Source organism: Patella vulgata, chromosome 8 (genome assembly GCF_932274485.2).
Source record: "Patella vulgata chromosome 8, xgPatVulg1.2, whole genome shotgun sequence".
NCBI classification, from domain to species: domain Eukaryota; kingdom Metazoa; phylum Mollusca; class Gastropoda; family Patellidae; genus Patella; species Patella vulgata.
The window spans coordinates 43,312,176-43,327,709 of record NC_065886.2 but is presented as its reverse complement, the minus strand read 5'-3'; the positions used below and the strand labels follow the sequence as shown (position 1 = coordinate 43,327,709).

Here is a 15,534-nt window from a genome sequence, read left to right as displayed (position 1 = left end):
ATTTAAATTGAACAGGAAATAGGATCTTTGACATAGAACTTCATTCATATAGAATCCTTTTACATAAAGTCTAGAAGCCATTTACATGAAGTCATTTATTGTAGTTGAAGAGATGATTGTAAGATTCACATGGTTTAATGTTGAGATTTTGTTTTCGTCATTTACTGGATCTTTTTCATTGACTGTTTTATGATTCTGTTGCTTTATTTTGCTGCATTCACCCTTTGGATTTTGTATTAAGGTCGCCAATTCTAGACACATTTAATTTGATTGAAAGCGTAATAGATCGTGATGAACTGCATTTAATGAATTAACATTTTCATTGAGTTTTGATTAATATCAGAAGGTATTTGTTTTTACAATAAAATGCAAGGCATATATGGATATAACTACTCCTTAATAATAAGATACTACTTGTAGAGTCATTTAGGGGAAAAGTATTTGGGTTTTTTTTTTAAGAAGATTTTGTACAACTGCAGAATCTGTCCAACAATGTTTTCCGACCTTGATTTACTGTTCATGCATTAGGGCTGAGTGGTAGACAGGTTTTAAAGTTTCAAGAATCATGATTATTCGATATGGATGTTAGATTTCAGGAAGAAAAAAAAGAAGTTTTATTGCATACTGCACCAGACATGGTGTGAAAAAATAGGTTCTATTGCATATGAGGAGTTCTGGAGCAGACAAAAAACTATAAGTGTAGCTCATGTACAATTAATAGGATGTAAATATAGGTGTATGTTTAGAATGTAATTTGTTTGTTTAGTCTGTTACCATAGTAACTGTTATATATTGTTGGATCTGAGAGAAGGAACAGGACTCGAAAATTTACATTTGTGGTTTTGTGATCTTTTTTTTTTTTTAATAATTGATCCCTTTTTTAGAGATAGAAATGAATTTTGAATAATTCTGTTATTTGCTTTTTGATGTGTTTGATTTTAGTTGGCACCGAAAAATTCAGACTTGGGGCTATTTTCTTAAATTAGCTTGAGCAGTAGTCATAAAAGAGTGTAACCACATTATTAACGATAAAAGCCCTTGAGATGCTGGTGATTCATCTGTTTTTCGGTTCATTAGAATCACGATACAAGGCCTGGTGACCAATGGGGTGCCATGATTAATGACTTTTGATGAGAAAATGATTGTTGATAGACAAATCTTTTAGGGCTTTATCTCGAGGTAATAATTATGAGACACGACATTGTTAAAAAAGTCAAGTTTTACGACTTCTCATTTTAGGATATAACATTGTGAAAAAATTTCAATAGAACTGGATATTTATTACTTTTTTAATTACATGAAAAAATCAAATTTCACTTTATATCTTAAAATCTTGTGACTGGTGGTAAGACTATCAGGATTGTCTTATGACTATCTTTAAATTTTTAAATTGAAAAGATGAAAATATAAATTTATATTAAGAGCTTGTGACCATACTTCAGAACATATAGTTTTAGACCACAGTCGGTGTATGGCTATTTGCAACTTATTAAAAATGAAAAGATGAAAATATGAATATATATTAAAATCATGTGACTCATGAGTCTATAGTTTTAGACCACAGTTGGTGCTTGACTACCTGTTTCTTATGTCACCCAAATCAAAAATAGGTATTTGACTTCAAGATAGTTTTTTTTTACTCAACGTAACACTATACCACCTGCCCTGTGTGTTTAATCCTGGGTATTTACTGTCTGACAGCTAGATGTAATTGAACTGTAAACCTCGCTAACTTGTTTTAATCTCACCAAGATAAGATAAAACAGATTGATTGACAGATGACTCACACATCTCACTATACATCCAATCATTGTAGATTGACTTTATTTATTTCCTGGAAGTTGGTGCCAATCCCCCCTGCAGCAAGTCTTTAAGATGACCAATTCCAATTTTATTACCTTAAATACCCAATAAATCCACTTCTATTTGGAATTTGAAACTAAATTAGTCTCGTGCAGACTTCATAAATGCATCGCAGAAATATCATTTAAATACATTTTGTTGTACACACCTATGCACATGAGACCCAGTTAATAATGGTTAAATTGCAGATTAAACTTTTTGTGTTTTATACTGAACTACTTTGAATATGGAATCTCTGACACCTGTTCTCACAGTAAAACGAAATCTGACGCCAGTGAATATTGATTTTATCTAAGGAGGAATATGACATAAACAGTAATTTATATGCAGGTTTTGCCGATAAGAGCTTTAAAAAAAAGATAACCCGCTGGTCTTTTAGTGAATTGGATAAAAAAAAACTCGAATGTCGTCATTAGCGTTATAAATTCCATTTTTGTTTACTGTCCTGTGACAGAAGAAAGTGACTCACTGTGTGACCATCTAAACTAAGGACCGGGAGTTCAACATGTTTCATCTTCATCATTGGCTTTCTAATATTGGTAAATCTGACGGCAAACATATCCTTTAGGGATTAGACAAGATTTGTCGATCATAATCCCTACTTGAAACACGGCTGAAGATGTTTTAATAACCTTTTCTTCCTTTCACCTTAAGATATCATTATGACGAACATTCTCATTAGAGATCCTTTTTACCATGATCACTTTTTTGCCCAATTAATCTAAATTTCAGAATATTGTTTTAAGGTTAGCAAGGACTGGAGATAACAAAACACAATGTAGTTAATTGGCTACATAATGAAGGAAAAAATAGGTTTTTCAATTCCTGAAGTATTTAGAAATTGAATTATAGACAAATCCTTACCAGAAACAGCATAAACAGAATGAAATAAAATTGTCTGTTAGTCATGTGATCTCTAGTTAAACTACCATTGATTGGTTAACAGGGTGTGAAATTACCCAATCGTGATTGGTCAATGAGATTAGTGCCGGTACAGAATTGGTGAATGCCGGGGAAATTGAAGATTATTATCGTCATCTTTATAGGAATTTAAAGAGTTGATGAAGAGACTGTGTGAGTTATTAAAGCTTTGTTACGGCCACCATATATCAATGTCTGACTATCAATCTACAGACGGGTTGGTCAGAATAGTGACAATGTCGAGGGTGACGCATAACTGACATCAGACACGTGTCTATTATACCTCAAATATTTGCATCATATATTTGCACTATGGTTTCTTGTATCAAGATGGAGAAAAGATTTTCTGGGGGTTTTCAATGATCCGTTTAATAAAGTAATGGCGGTAGTTTGCAGATTGATTAGGTGTGGTTATTATTGTGAGGATACCTCAGCAGTTGTAATCTCGTAAGTACTTTGTCATAGTTTCTTTTTCAGAATATAAATTTTCTTGTTTGCCATCATCATAGGTCTACATAGGAACTATTCTAGAAACGAAGCTTTAATTAAAATTCAGTAATTGTTTTCCATAGAACCGTAGTTATTAAAGTAAAATGAAGTCGTTATATCTGATATAAGGGTGGATATCCCTATTAATCTTATAAAGGATGGACGTTTGAGTGGCACGTTAAAAAATTGGGTCAGGTGGCATGGGTTTGATTCCCTGCTTGTACTTGACAAGGAGTAGGGTCGTCTGTCCAACAACATGAGTTTTCTCAGGATCCTTCGGTTTCCTCCAACTGCTAAAGACCCCTACTTGCAAGCGAATTATTGAAATAAACTTGAACCATATCTTAGTTCTGAAATGACCTAGTTTGTGTCAGGTGAATGTTAAATCTCATTTCTCCCTCTCTTCACACTTAAGGATGTCAGCATAAAACGGTTGATAGAAATCCTTTAAGCAATCAAGTATAGTGATCGGACCATAAAAAGACAGGAAAGACTTTAAGCAACCAGGAGTTATAGTCATCGACAATGAATAATTGATTTATTTCATCTTCTCTTAATTCTCTGTCTCTCTCTATCTCAATTTGATTTTTCTGTGGAACATCTGCTGTTATAATTGTTTTTACAAGTCAGCTAATTGTTTGTGTTTGATAAAGTATCATCAGCTGACAATCTAAATTAACTCAATATTGGAATTGGTTTGTTGAAGTAATAGAATTGTTACTAAATTATGTTATTTGTGAGGCGTAAATTTTATTTAAAATCTGAACAAACGATAGTCCAAAAATATATGGATGAGCTTGAGGACCAAGTCTATGTTAAACCTCTCCCTGTGTATATTTTTGTTTACAAATATTTAAATAATTGTTAATAGGTATTATAACATTTACAAATTTATTTACATATATATCATATTTACAAATACTTACTCATAAACTTATTACATCATGCAACAAAGAACAGAAACGCTATGCTTGGATAAAAACACAAAATGTATTTGTTTTGTAAAAATGAATTGGATGGAATGTTCATTATCATACAGATATTTGATCCCAAGTACATGGCTGTAAAGTATGGTAGCCTTCCAAGCTCGTGGATATTCCAAGTTCTCCAGTTTCTCTTAATAACAGCTCCTTTGAACGAATGAATGAAATAAAGATTTTATCCAATTGTGTTAGTTCCAAAATGACCTAGTCATGTAGAGTGGCCATTCAGGTTTTCTGTGACGGTTAAGTAAGTAGTAAATAAATATATATTTGCACCTGTAGAAAGAAAATATTGCAATTATTTATTTACCTGTGGAGACAAACAGTACCCAGACATAAAAGTAGGTTACCTGAGCTCATCAACTCTTTTTATCTTTAATCTCACCTGTTAGGTATTTCCTCTCTTACTATCTTTGTCATCCGTCAGACATTCTCACCTTTACTTACCTTTTACCTATCTTTATCTACCTGTAGTGTTAGCATGAATAGATGAGGTAATTTGAGGGTCGTTATGGGTAAGTTAAAGGGAATCAACTGTCACTGTCAACATTCTCCTTTTAGTCAAGTCTGACATATACATGTGAAATCTTTTTTTCTGTCTTGACATAGTGATTGAAACTTAATCTTTATAAATCTCCCCTGTTTATTATTTTCGACCAAATAGGCTCTTGTTGTCATTGAAAAACTTCATTTCCAACGGTAAAATCCCAAATATATTTCAATGAAATGAAATGGGTTTTTTGCTCCGACTGGGCTAATAAAGACTAGCATATGCCATACAGTGTGCTATGAGGAAAATTTTGCCTTTGTCAGGTCCTCAGTCATGCACCACTGACGAGGAAAATGTGCCAGAAAATCATGAGGAACTTTTTCGGCCAATGCCAGGAACGAGCCTGAGACCTCCAGGCTAGTGAGCCAGTGTCTTGCTCACTGAGCCACCTCGTCTCCATATTTCAGGGTATAAAACTGGTTAATTCTGTGTGGAAGACTTGTTGAACCCTTTACTCTAGTCCCAAGCAACTATTTTTGCAAGTCATTGCAGCATTTTAATTCTTCCTACAGTCGTGTTTAATATGGTCACCCAATGAAAAATTGGATGCAAGCACCTTGAAAGAGTTATGCATTCCCTGTAAAACTATTTGGTGATCATTTCCAAATGGATAAAATATTTTGAGTTAAATCTTTCAGACAAATGAAAACATGAACACCGATGATTATTTTGTTGTTTCATTGTAAATAATTGTAACTTGATCGACAAGCATAAATGATATATATATCTCATTACATATGATAGAGTGTGAATAATAACTTTATACACACACACGTATGTATGGTTGCTAAATAAATTGATTTATGGAATGCTGAATCATAAATATATGAATAATTTAGAATAGTTTGAAAGAAATAATTCTGTTTGAATTTTCGGTTTATTTACTATAAGCATAGTGTTTAGAAAATTTGCAAAATTGATTGATATCAAAGAAGGGCGTACCATATCATAGAAATTGATTGAACCGTAATTGTATACAGTAATTGATAATAGGTATTGTGATAATGGGTCGCTGTATTTACTGAATTCTGTTTCTGTATATAATATACATATGAAGAGAATTGTACATTCTTTAATTTATTTTAGTCTCGGGTTAATGAACCTATTGATGTGATGTGTAGACTGGAAATAGTCTACATTTTACCTACTGTATATATATATATATATATATGATGACGAGGTTAACATGTTCTAGTTGCCTGCACACCTTCATGGTCGATAGATAATACTCAGTTACAGATAATATAGTCAGTTTGCTTTAGCTATAGTTCAAACCTTGTAGCAAGCTGCCCCGGGGAACATAATATAGGTATTAATGAAACTACAATACAGCATCGAGCAAAGGTATATATATATATATAAACACATGATTTTGCTACAAAACAAGGCTGGTACATCATTATTTCTTAGTTTATGAGAAACAAACCTGTAGATAATCTCTTGAGGATATGATCAACAGGTATTTTGTTTACTTATATATTCGGGGAATTTGAAACACTTCCAAATATGTTTGTCCCCTAAAGGGATCCACATTATGGAAGGCAATGAGAGTATTTAAGTAATTTGTTAATGATTTGATTTTGATTTTACAGTGGTATGGAGACCAATCTAGTATCCTCACCCACCTACCAAAACTTATTTACTGCCAGAAGACGTCCACCTCCACCACCTCCGTTACTAAGTCCTGATGAAAAGCCGCCAGCTCTTCCTCCTCGTAACTATCGCAAACAACCCAGACTCAACGTCAACAACATGCAGGGCACCAAAAAACCTGCAGCAGAAGATCAAAATCTACAAGATGAAAATGTTGCCATTGACAACAGCAAGATTGATTTTAAATCGTTGATGACACAGTGGGAGAGTTCACCAAGAGAAGATAGCTATGCAGCTGATTTACGCAAACAAGCACGACGTTTCTCAGAACAGCAGCAGCCATTAAATTCAACAACCATGGCTATCATGCACTCAAAAACAAAAATCAACTTTTCGCAGTCGTATAAACGTGAACCAGCTTTAGCTCATCAAGCTACTCCACCTCATTCTTCTGACCAATCTTTCGAAGATCAGAACAGAGTTGTTTCCCCTATTTGTGAACAACCAACTGTAATGGAGGAAGGCAATAAAGAAAATAAAGCTCCCTCAACACCCGTTAAACAAGCTTTCGAAGATGAAGAAATGAAGACACCTCCACGTGTGGAAAGAAGCATATCCGATTTACCACTGCCATCGCCACCTGTAAATTATGGGGAATCTCTAGAGGGGAATAACTCTTACCTTCCTCCCCCACCACAAAATGTTCTTGTGATAGAAAATGCTGATGAAGCTGACACGTAAGTTAAAATCTTCTGTAAAAATTTAACTAATTTATAACATACACATATATAACACAGAAACGTTGATCCTACTTCAGCCTATGTCCAGGAAATATTGAAAGTGATACTTTTTAAAAAATATCAAGTCAATTTGATTTTTCATGTTCAAAAACAGATTAAAAATAAATACCTGATAGGTAATTACTGAATGTCTATTAATTTGATTATGAAATAAGATTATTAACAAACAATCATAAAGCATTAAAATTGAGAAAATAAAGATCATTGAACTTAAAGTAAGACCACCACACCCAAAACTACATCCACATAAAGATACTGACAACAATATAAAACTTTTAAATTCTGACATCTCATTTAAAAAATATTTATAAATTAACATGCAGATTTCAATTACATATCTACATTAATAAATACACATTATCAATCTTACTTTTCATTTTGCTGAAGACTAAAGGGAGACTACTCTGTTAGCAGTAGTCCACCATGGCCATAGATTACTTACAAATTCTGGAATAATCATTGCTTTATCAGTTATTTAATGTTGCTTTCCAGAAACCACATCAAGTTGCTTCATTAAAAATGAATAAAAACCCCAACTAACAAACTTCTATTTTGTATAACTATTAGGATTGTTACTACGCAATTGTAGAAAATCTTCGAGGGGAAAAATGGCAGCCAGGACAGCTGTTGAATTTTCATTCTTAAAAACCTTGCTGGTAATTGCAGCCCACTGCCAAACTTTTTTTTAAAAAAAAGTTTAATCTCTTCACAGACAGAGATGAGTCTGACAGACCACAATGACCTGGTGGGAATGAACCTTACATATTTTAAATTTCTTAATTTAATGAAATGTTTATTTAAACTTAGCAAAAATGCACTTTTTATTTCTGCGTATATCTTATCTCATACTTGTGTACAGGAGGTAAACTATTAGCTATTCATGAATGAAAGAACATGGATGGAGGCTACATATAATTGAGGTGGTCCATTTGGAAAAATCAACAAGTCAATTAAGACAGCTTAATATAGTCCATGTTTATTAAACATAGCCATCTGTTTGGCGATAAATTAAAGCATGTGTTATGGTAACAAGATCATCCACAAGTCTTATCATGGCATCAACAAGTATCATGGTTCAATTGATGAATGTAGACCTGGTTTACCATTTCCACACTGTCATGTTTCGGGTGTTTTGCGGCAATAGATGATCTTTGAAGTTTATAATGAATACAAATGCTATAGCACATCAAAAATTCTTGTACTGACTTGGAATTACCTGATGCTGCTTGAACATGACTTCCATGAAACAAGATAGCCTTATACACACACAGGCATTTCAAATTGACCCAAATAGATTTGGCTGGTAAATTTTTATAATTGCATTCTCTGTATCTTAATCGTATTAAAAAGAGATCCATCTAAAAAAATTTACCAAACACTTATAGGTGGCACTGACTTGTTTATATCGTCTGCACAGGATGCTGCGAAATTTTAAATTCATGATATCTTTGTATATATGGAAAGGAATGGAACAATTTTATGACTGATAGTCTTTTTATAGATTTAACTTTCACAGTATAGTTTGTAATGGATTCAAAATAGCTCAGATAATTTTTATCCTTGTATCGAGAAGTTGTACTTTATTAAATTTACTTTATAGGCTTTCATTGTCTAGCTGGCAAAAAGTAGTTAAACAAAAATATTTGCTCATGAATGCATGGGTCTGACTGAGTTCATTAACACCTTTAAAATGCAGATTCCGTTTGTAATTTAATGAGTGAGTGGAAGTGTATAAAATTTGTCAAGGAAAAACCCTTGTAACTGTAACCTAATTAGCTTTTTTAAGATTTGAATTTTTGAAATTGAGTAATTACATTAAGAAGAAAAATAAACTTGTAACCTAACTGTTACTTAATTACCTTATATAAGATTTGAATTATTGAAATTAACAAACCAATGCATGGTTAATTAATATTCATCAGCAGATGTAGGTAATTTAAAATAGAAATTAAATAGGTAATGGTTTAATAGCATTAGAGAACATTAGTCATAGCAGAGACCTGACCTAGGATGACCTTATTACAACAAAATCGCTTCTAACCATCCTTTTAATTGGATAATTCATGTAAGATGTACCTGAGAGGTGTTTTGTAAAGTAGCAGATAGATGATTGGCCGATTGTCTTCTGTTTGATCAAGGTGGTTGTCTGCTCTGATTCACTTTTACTAAAACAAACTTTGAACTTTCCATCCATCAATATCTTGAGGTGAAATATATTTTTGTGTGTGTGAGATGTTTCAATGATTTTGATTGGAAGATATGGTGATTAACTGTCAACTATTTTGAAGTATTGTTTTGTCTGAGCATGACTATTATGTCTGTTGACTGTTTACTATGAGAGACATTATGATTTTTTGTAAGTCAGTTTAGCTCTAAGCTTATTAGTTCGTTTAGGCTGTATGTTTCTGTGGCAGATTGAACCATGTTGACAGGCAAACATTGTTTTGGTGAATCAATGAGAATGCAGTGTAATTAATCAAGGATTTCGATTTTTTTACATTTTTGGTATTTCTGTGGAATTAACAAGAAATGTTTCTAGGTTACAGAAGTTTTGCTTAAGTTTGTGTGATTTAACTAATATAACGAATGAAATTGTGTCTTATAGTGTCTTGATTATAACTTTTATCATGATGGAGTAAGAAACCTTAGAGGTATATGTAGAATGGGAATCATAAAATGGAATGAAAAGGAAATAGATGAAGCCTTATTAAGAGTTCATTTTCAAATAATTTTTGGGATGGATATAGTGAATTTCCTGTTTTATAATTCAGATGCCAATTTGAAGGAATTAATAAGTGCCAATCTGATTTTGATTAGAAATAATTTTTGTAGCAAAATAATCAACGATTAATTAATTTTCCATTTTCTATAATGTTTTACTTGTTTATTTAAAGATGGTGTAAACTTGTTAGACCGAGAATGATTGATTGATGGGCGGTTAAATTTCAAACACGTAGAATATTCGTAGGTAAAATAGATCAATGATGATCAGATACGTATTGTATTTGGCCTAAAGCCAACAACCAATCGTTTGTACACATTTAACCCCCGCAATCCCACTGCTATTGATCAAATGATTAAAAAAAAGTTGATTTATAAATTTATTGCAATGAGTATACTGTTACTGATATCTTTGATCACATCAGTAAGCCAAATAATTAGAAATATTTTGTTTGTCCTTGCATTTAAAATTAAAAATTGTAAATTGATTCAAGAAATTACAAGTGTACCATATGAGCCAGGAAATGAGCTTGACGTCATCACATCCATCTTAGAATTTTGACGTCATATCAAAAACTGCAGTCCATCAATCTATCTATGCACAGTTGTCCAAAGAACAAGCAAGCTTGCCAATATTCATGTTAATAGTACTTTAAAGTGTTGAGCCATAATCTTTTTTTTAAAGTGTGTTGTCCTAAGAACAAGAAGAAGTGGCAACTGTATGCTAAACAGTTCCTAATTCCAAAAGGGCTCACGTAACAGTAGGCAGACTTTTGGATGTAAATATAAGTGAACTTTTTGAACTAAGTCGTGTCTATTTTTTACCTAGGATGTAGGCTATATTAAGATTAAATACCGTAACTGTTATGTATGTGTCAAGTCATAAGTTGTTTATTAGTAGAATAACATTGTGTAATTAAGGTATCAACCGTTTATTCTTGTTGAGATGTTTCGACAGAAATGGAAATATTTTTTGGGTGTCAGCCATCTTTAAGAAAAAACATAATGGCAATAATGTTGAAAGCTGAAATAGATTAGCTACTGATGTGATATTACCGGTATTAAGGATGGTCTTTAAACTTAGTTTAACACAAATTTTATTGAATGAATTAGGCAAAAATGTATGAAGCGATTTTATGACATGCTAATAGGATGATTTAATGAGATCATTTGCTTCATTGAAACATTGATTTGTTAGTCTCAAAACAACCCAGCTATGGGTTGGTCTTAAATGTTCTCTGCTGCCCTCCATTGGCTTCCTGATCCAAAGAGACCTAGCTGACTGATACTCAAAACCCAACACCAAAGTACAGAGGGAGAAAATGTTCCTACAATGCTCTATTTCCTCCCCTTGGCACTGAGACCTATGCCAATTAAGGCTTTTGCAAAATGGAGTTCTGGGATTCTGATATGAATCTTTTGACTAAAAAAAGGTACTAGAGTACATTTGTACATCATTTGTATTGTAGTCCTGTTATTGGTTGTAGTATAGTAGTTCGGATGTGTATTCTATTTGTTACTGTGCATGTAAAAGAACCTTTGACAGTTGGAATTTTGAAAAGTAGGTGGTCTGTTCGTTGGTGCAGAAAAAGGGAACTTTAAAGCCAGTTTTTATTTTGTTATTTTTGTGTCTAATCAAAAGTGTGATAAACAACCAATAATTCACCCTAACCCTGGTTTTTGGAAGAAGGTTTTATACGAACCCCCAGGAGAATTTCCAAGTTATTCTGCAGGACTATAATCATGTACCACAGTGTATAAGAACTAACATTCCACATTAATGGAAGATAGCATTTTTTTGGACAAACAAAAATGATTTTGGCAAGAAAATGTCTTTTCTTTGTTGATATAGATGAATACAAGTGTTGATAGAAATGCTGCCAATAAATAGATATCTAAGAGACAATATAGTCCAATTGCCCAACAAAACAGAGAGCCAATTGAACAAGACAACAACACATTACGATATCAGGGTGAATGCCTAAGCCGTGGTATAATAAATGAAATCCTATAAAACAGAACAAAAATAAAATGAAACGAAGTATTAACCTGGATGTCAAGATTGGGACATAATGGTTAGTTACATAAACTTGCCACAGACACTATCCATGGCTTCCAACATTTGGCATACAAAGTTTCTGTAAGCGCAAGCATACCCTACCTCACTCATAACCCCCACCACAAACTGTAACCATGAGGTCAAAATGCATTAGTTTTTATCAGTAATAATATTTTTTTACTCCTCGAAAATATTTGAAATAGCGGATTGATTTTATTAATTAAATGTTTTTGCCAGTTAAATATATAAATTAGATTTTTAGAAAAGATAAGATGTGTCTTTGATATTAAGGAAAAATCTGATCTGTAAGTTAAAATTATGATATTTTATTAATTCTTTAAAAAGAAAAGTTTGAGGAGATGGTCAGGAGATGAAAGTATATTAATTTATGAGTGTTTTTTTTTACATTCTTGAATAATTATGTAGAGGTGTCTGCCAAAATTAATACATTGATAATTAACACATTACCTAGCACATTTATTAGTGCTTTGTAATTAATTTATATTAAAGTTAATTTCTAGTACAGCTATAAAAGCCAGGTAATTACTTGACTAGAAACAGAGATTACGTTCTCATAAAAATGAACTAAAGCTAAAAGTAGTCAATAAATAGAAGTGAAATATTTTAAAATTTGACAAAAATAGCTGCTTAATTAATTTCACGTTTTACAGATTGATGATTCTATTTTTCGAAACATTTAGTAACACTTTCATTTATTTGTATTTGTCCTATTTGTAAAGCTCAATTTTGCTAATTTTAACTACTGCTTAGATTTCGATGAGTGTGACTTGCTATATTCTATCTGTTTAAATATTAACCTTTTGATAAAACTATTTCCATGCTAAGTCTTAGGATGATTTATGTTTGGATTCTAAAAGATTTGCCTGAATTAATCTTTGAATATCACACTCCTATCTAAGAATCATTAAAAAAATTAGATTATTTTGTCCAGAATGATGTCTCTTTGGATACGTTTTGGATGTCTGTGGTCCCCCAATGCATCTATCGTGTGCACATAAAACTTAATTAAGTTCCAATTCTATGCCACATTTGTGCATTCTTTGTTTAAAATACAATACCACAATCACATATAGACTGGATAGTGAAAAATTATCTGAACTTGAGGTAACTTTGACCCTGACCTAGGTTAAGTAATCAAACAACCTTGAGAGTAAAGGATCTCTCCAAGTTTTAATGAGTATTAATTCTGGCCGTCTGTATCTCTCTACTAGCAGATTTATTACATCACGGCTGATATAGGCTTTAATCACATATGTAAAACAAATTCCAAATGGTCTAAAAGAGTAAAAACAAACAACACAAATGGCCTTGCAGAAAGACCAATCAAGAAAATGCCTTACAAGATATTTGATCATAATGTACATTTAGGTATCCATTGGTGGTAGATGTGAATAATTGTTCTTCATCAAAGTTTCATTGAATGATGTTGGGGGTACTAGATGTCTCAAAAATATCTTCATTTTGATGGAAGTACGAAATGTTTCCAAAAATATCACCTGTTTGTGGAAATTCTATAGAAATTATTCTGTATTGGTAACCCATAATTAATTAAACCATAGAAATATAATTATTTTGACAGACCATGGTGACATAAACGTAAAGAGTTGAAATAAATTTTCTTGATGAGATAAAATTGTATAATTAAACATTGATTTGATGTAAGATTTAGATAAAATGAAAATGTTGAAAATTACTGTATTCTGAATAAAGTTTTGAGTGTTTGAAGTTTTACTAAAGAGGTGGACACACTAGCTAGCTGAATGATTCGGCTGAATCTAGAGAGTTGATTATGGGCTTGCCATGTGAATAAATGTCTAAATAATAATTTATAAAACATTTGAAGCCAGAATAAAAGATCTGTAATAGGCAGATCTCTTACATAGACTTTAGTGCATATTTAAGAATTGAACATTTCACTCTTGTGCATTATCTATGGTTAAAAGTGTATAACCTTTTCACCATGAGAATATGATTATATAAGTCAAGCACTGTTATATAATTTTTTACTGCATAAAATGTGTTATGCAAGTTCTGATAACGAATGCATTTTTGAATGGATAAAATTTATTGTATTGGAAATAAACTTATTTCCCAATTTTATTGCAATTTTTTTTCCCGCAGTGGTTAAAGGATCAGATAAACTAACAAATAAATATAGATCGGTTGCTGTAAGAAAAGTAACATCTGCTGTCTTATGATGTCATAACATTTGCAAAAAGGTTACACTTATGTTGGTTTTGTGTCAATTTCCCAATAATGCATGGATTGAGTAACTCTTTCATGGCTTATACTAGAACACTATTTGAGTAGATTTGAGATTGTTCTGAAAATAAATATAAAACTCTTTCCCCTCCTGAACAGAGGCAGCCAAGAATATTATGTAGATTGTTGCATATACATGTATATAAGAACTGTAAAGCATCTTGGGAGATGTAGGTCTGTAGATATATTGTAGATATATGATTGTAAACTAGTGAGAAAGGAAGGAAGAATACTTGGTGAGTCGATATACAGCTTATACCACACCACATAGCTAGCAGACGGCTATCTCAATTTCACTCTCACACTTTCAACATTCTCTTGAAGAACGTAAATAGTGTAGGTGCGTGTTTGAACACATGTACGTTTAAGTGTACTGGACTGATTTTCTTGTGAGAACTTTCTACGTCTGTGATTTTTTTTGTGGCTCTTTGGATATATTTGGATCGAATGATTTGTGATGTGTCCATAATAGCATGCAACTAATAATGGGGAAAAGAGAACTGATACATTTTTGAGGATATTTTGGTATCAAAACAAATTGTTGCATTATTGAAGTTTACGAGAATGTAATGTATCTATTATTAGTCCTGTTATTTGTCAGTAAGAAAGTCAAGTGATCTACTTAATGTACTCCGTCTTTACTCTGAATATTTAGTTCAATTTTGTGCTCCTTCTGCAGATTTCAGCTCCAAATATTCAATTTCCGTTAAAGACTAACACAGCATTTTTCAATCGATTCTAGCTAGAGTTGTCCATCTCTGCTTGCTTTCTTTTTATTGATTATTTTTATTTAAAAATTAGACATCAAAAGTTTCGTTTCTTGTCAGAATCACTTTTATCAGTAAAATAAATTTGTAGATGTAACCATTTAATCAATACTGTAATTTATTTGTTTAGAAATGAAGGCTGTCGAGTTGTTTAAATCTTTCAACACACACATGAGGGATTCCATATCAGTTTCCTATTTTATTTTTTGTTGACACTTGGTGCATTGGTGTATTTTGACTATATTTTGTTGTGCAATGTAGGAGTGTATTTTGTCTATATTTTGTTATGCAGTGTGTAGGCTTTGGTCAATTATTAATGAATTATTGACCATGTGCAGTTTGTATAAAACATCTAAAAACAAATCATATTTTAGTGTATTAGCATTACACAAACTAATGGTTTAGTGTATTATTTAACAATAAATGAGACAATTTTAAAAAATCATGTTTAGTATATGAGCACTTCAAAAACATAAATTTTAGTGCATTTGCATTTCCAAAACTT

The 15,534-nt window shown here is 32.1% G+C and overlaps 1 protein-coding gene across 5 annotated transcripts in view; it reads left to right on the top strand.

Moving 5' to 3' along the window:
- LOC126831141 (protein Shroom1) overlaps positions 1-15,534 on the top strand; it is a 134,022-nt gene that overhangs the window by 100,284 nt on the left and 18,204 nt on the right. For all 5 annotated transcript variants that reach the window (XM_050561805.2, XM_050561806.2, XM_050561807.2 and 2 more), the window contains one exon: positions 6,399-7,136. In XM_050561805.2, the coding sequence (XP_050417762.1) occupies positions 6,399-7,136 (738 nt within the window). The remainder of the gene's footprint in view (positions 1-6,398; positions 7,137-15,534) is intronic.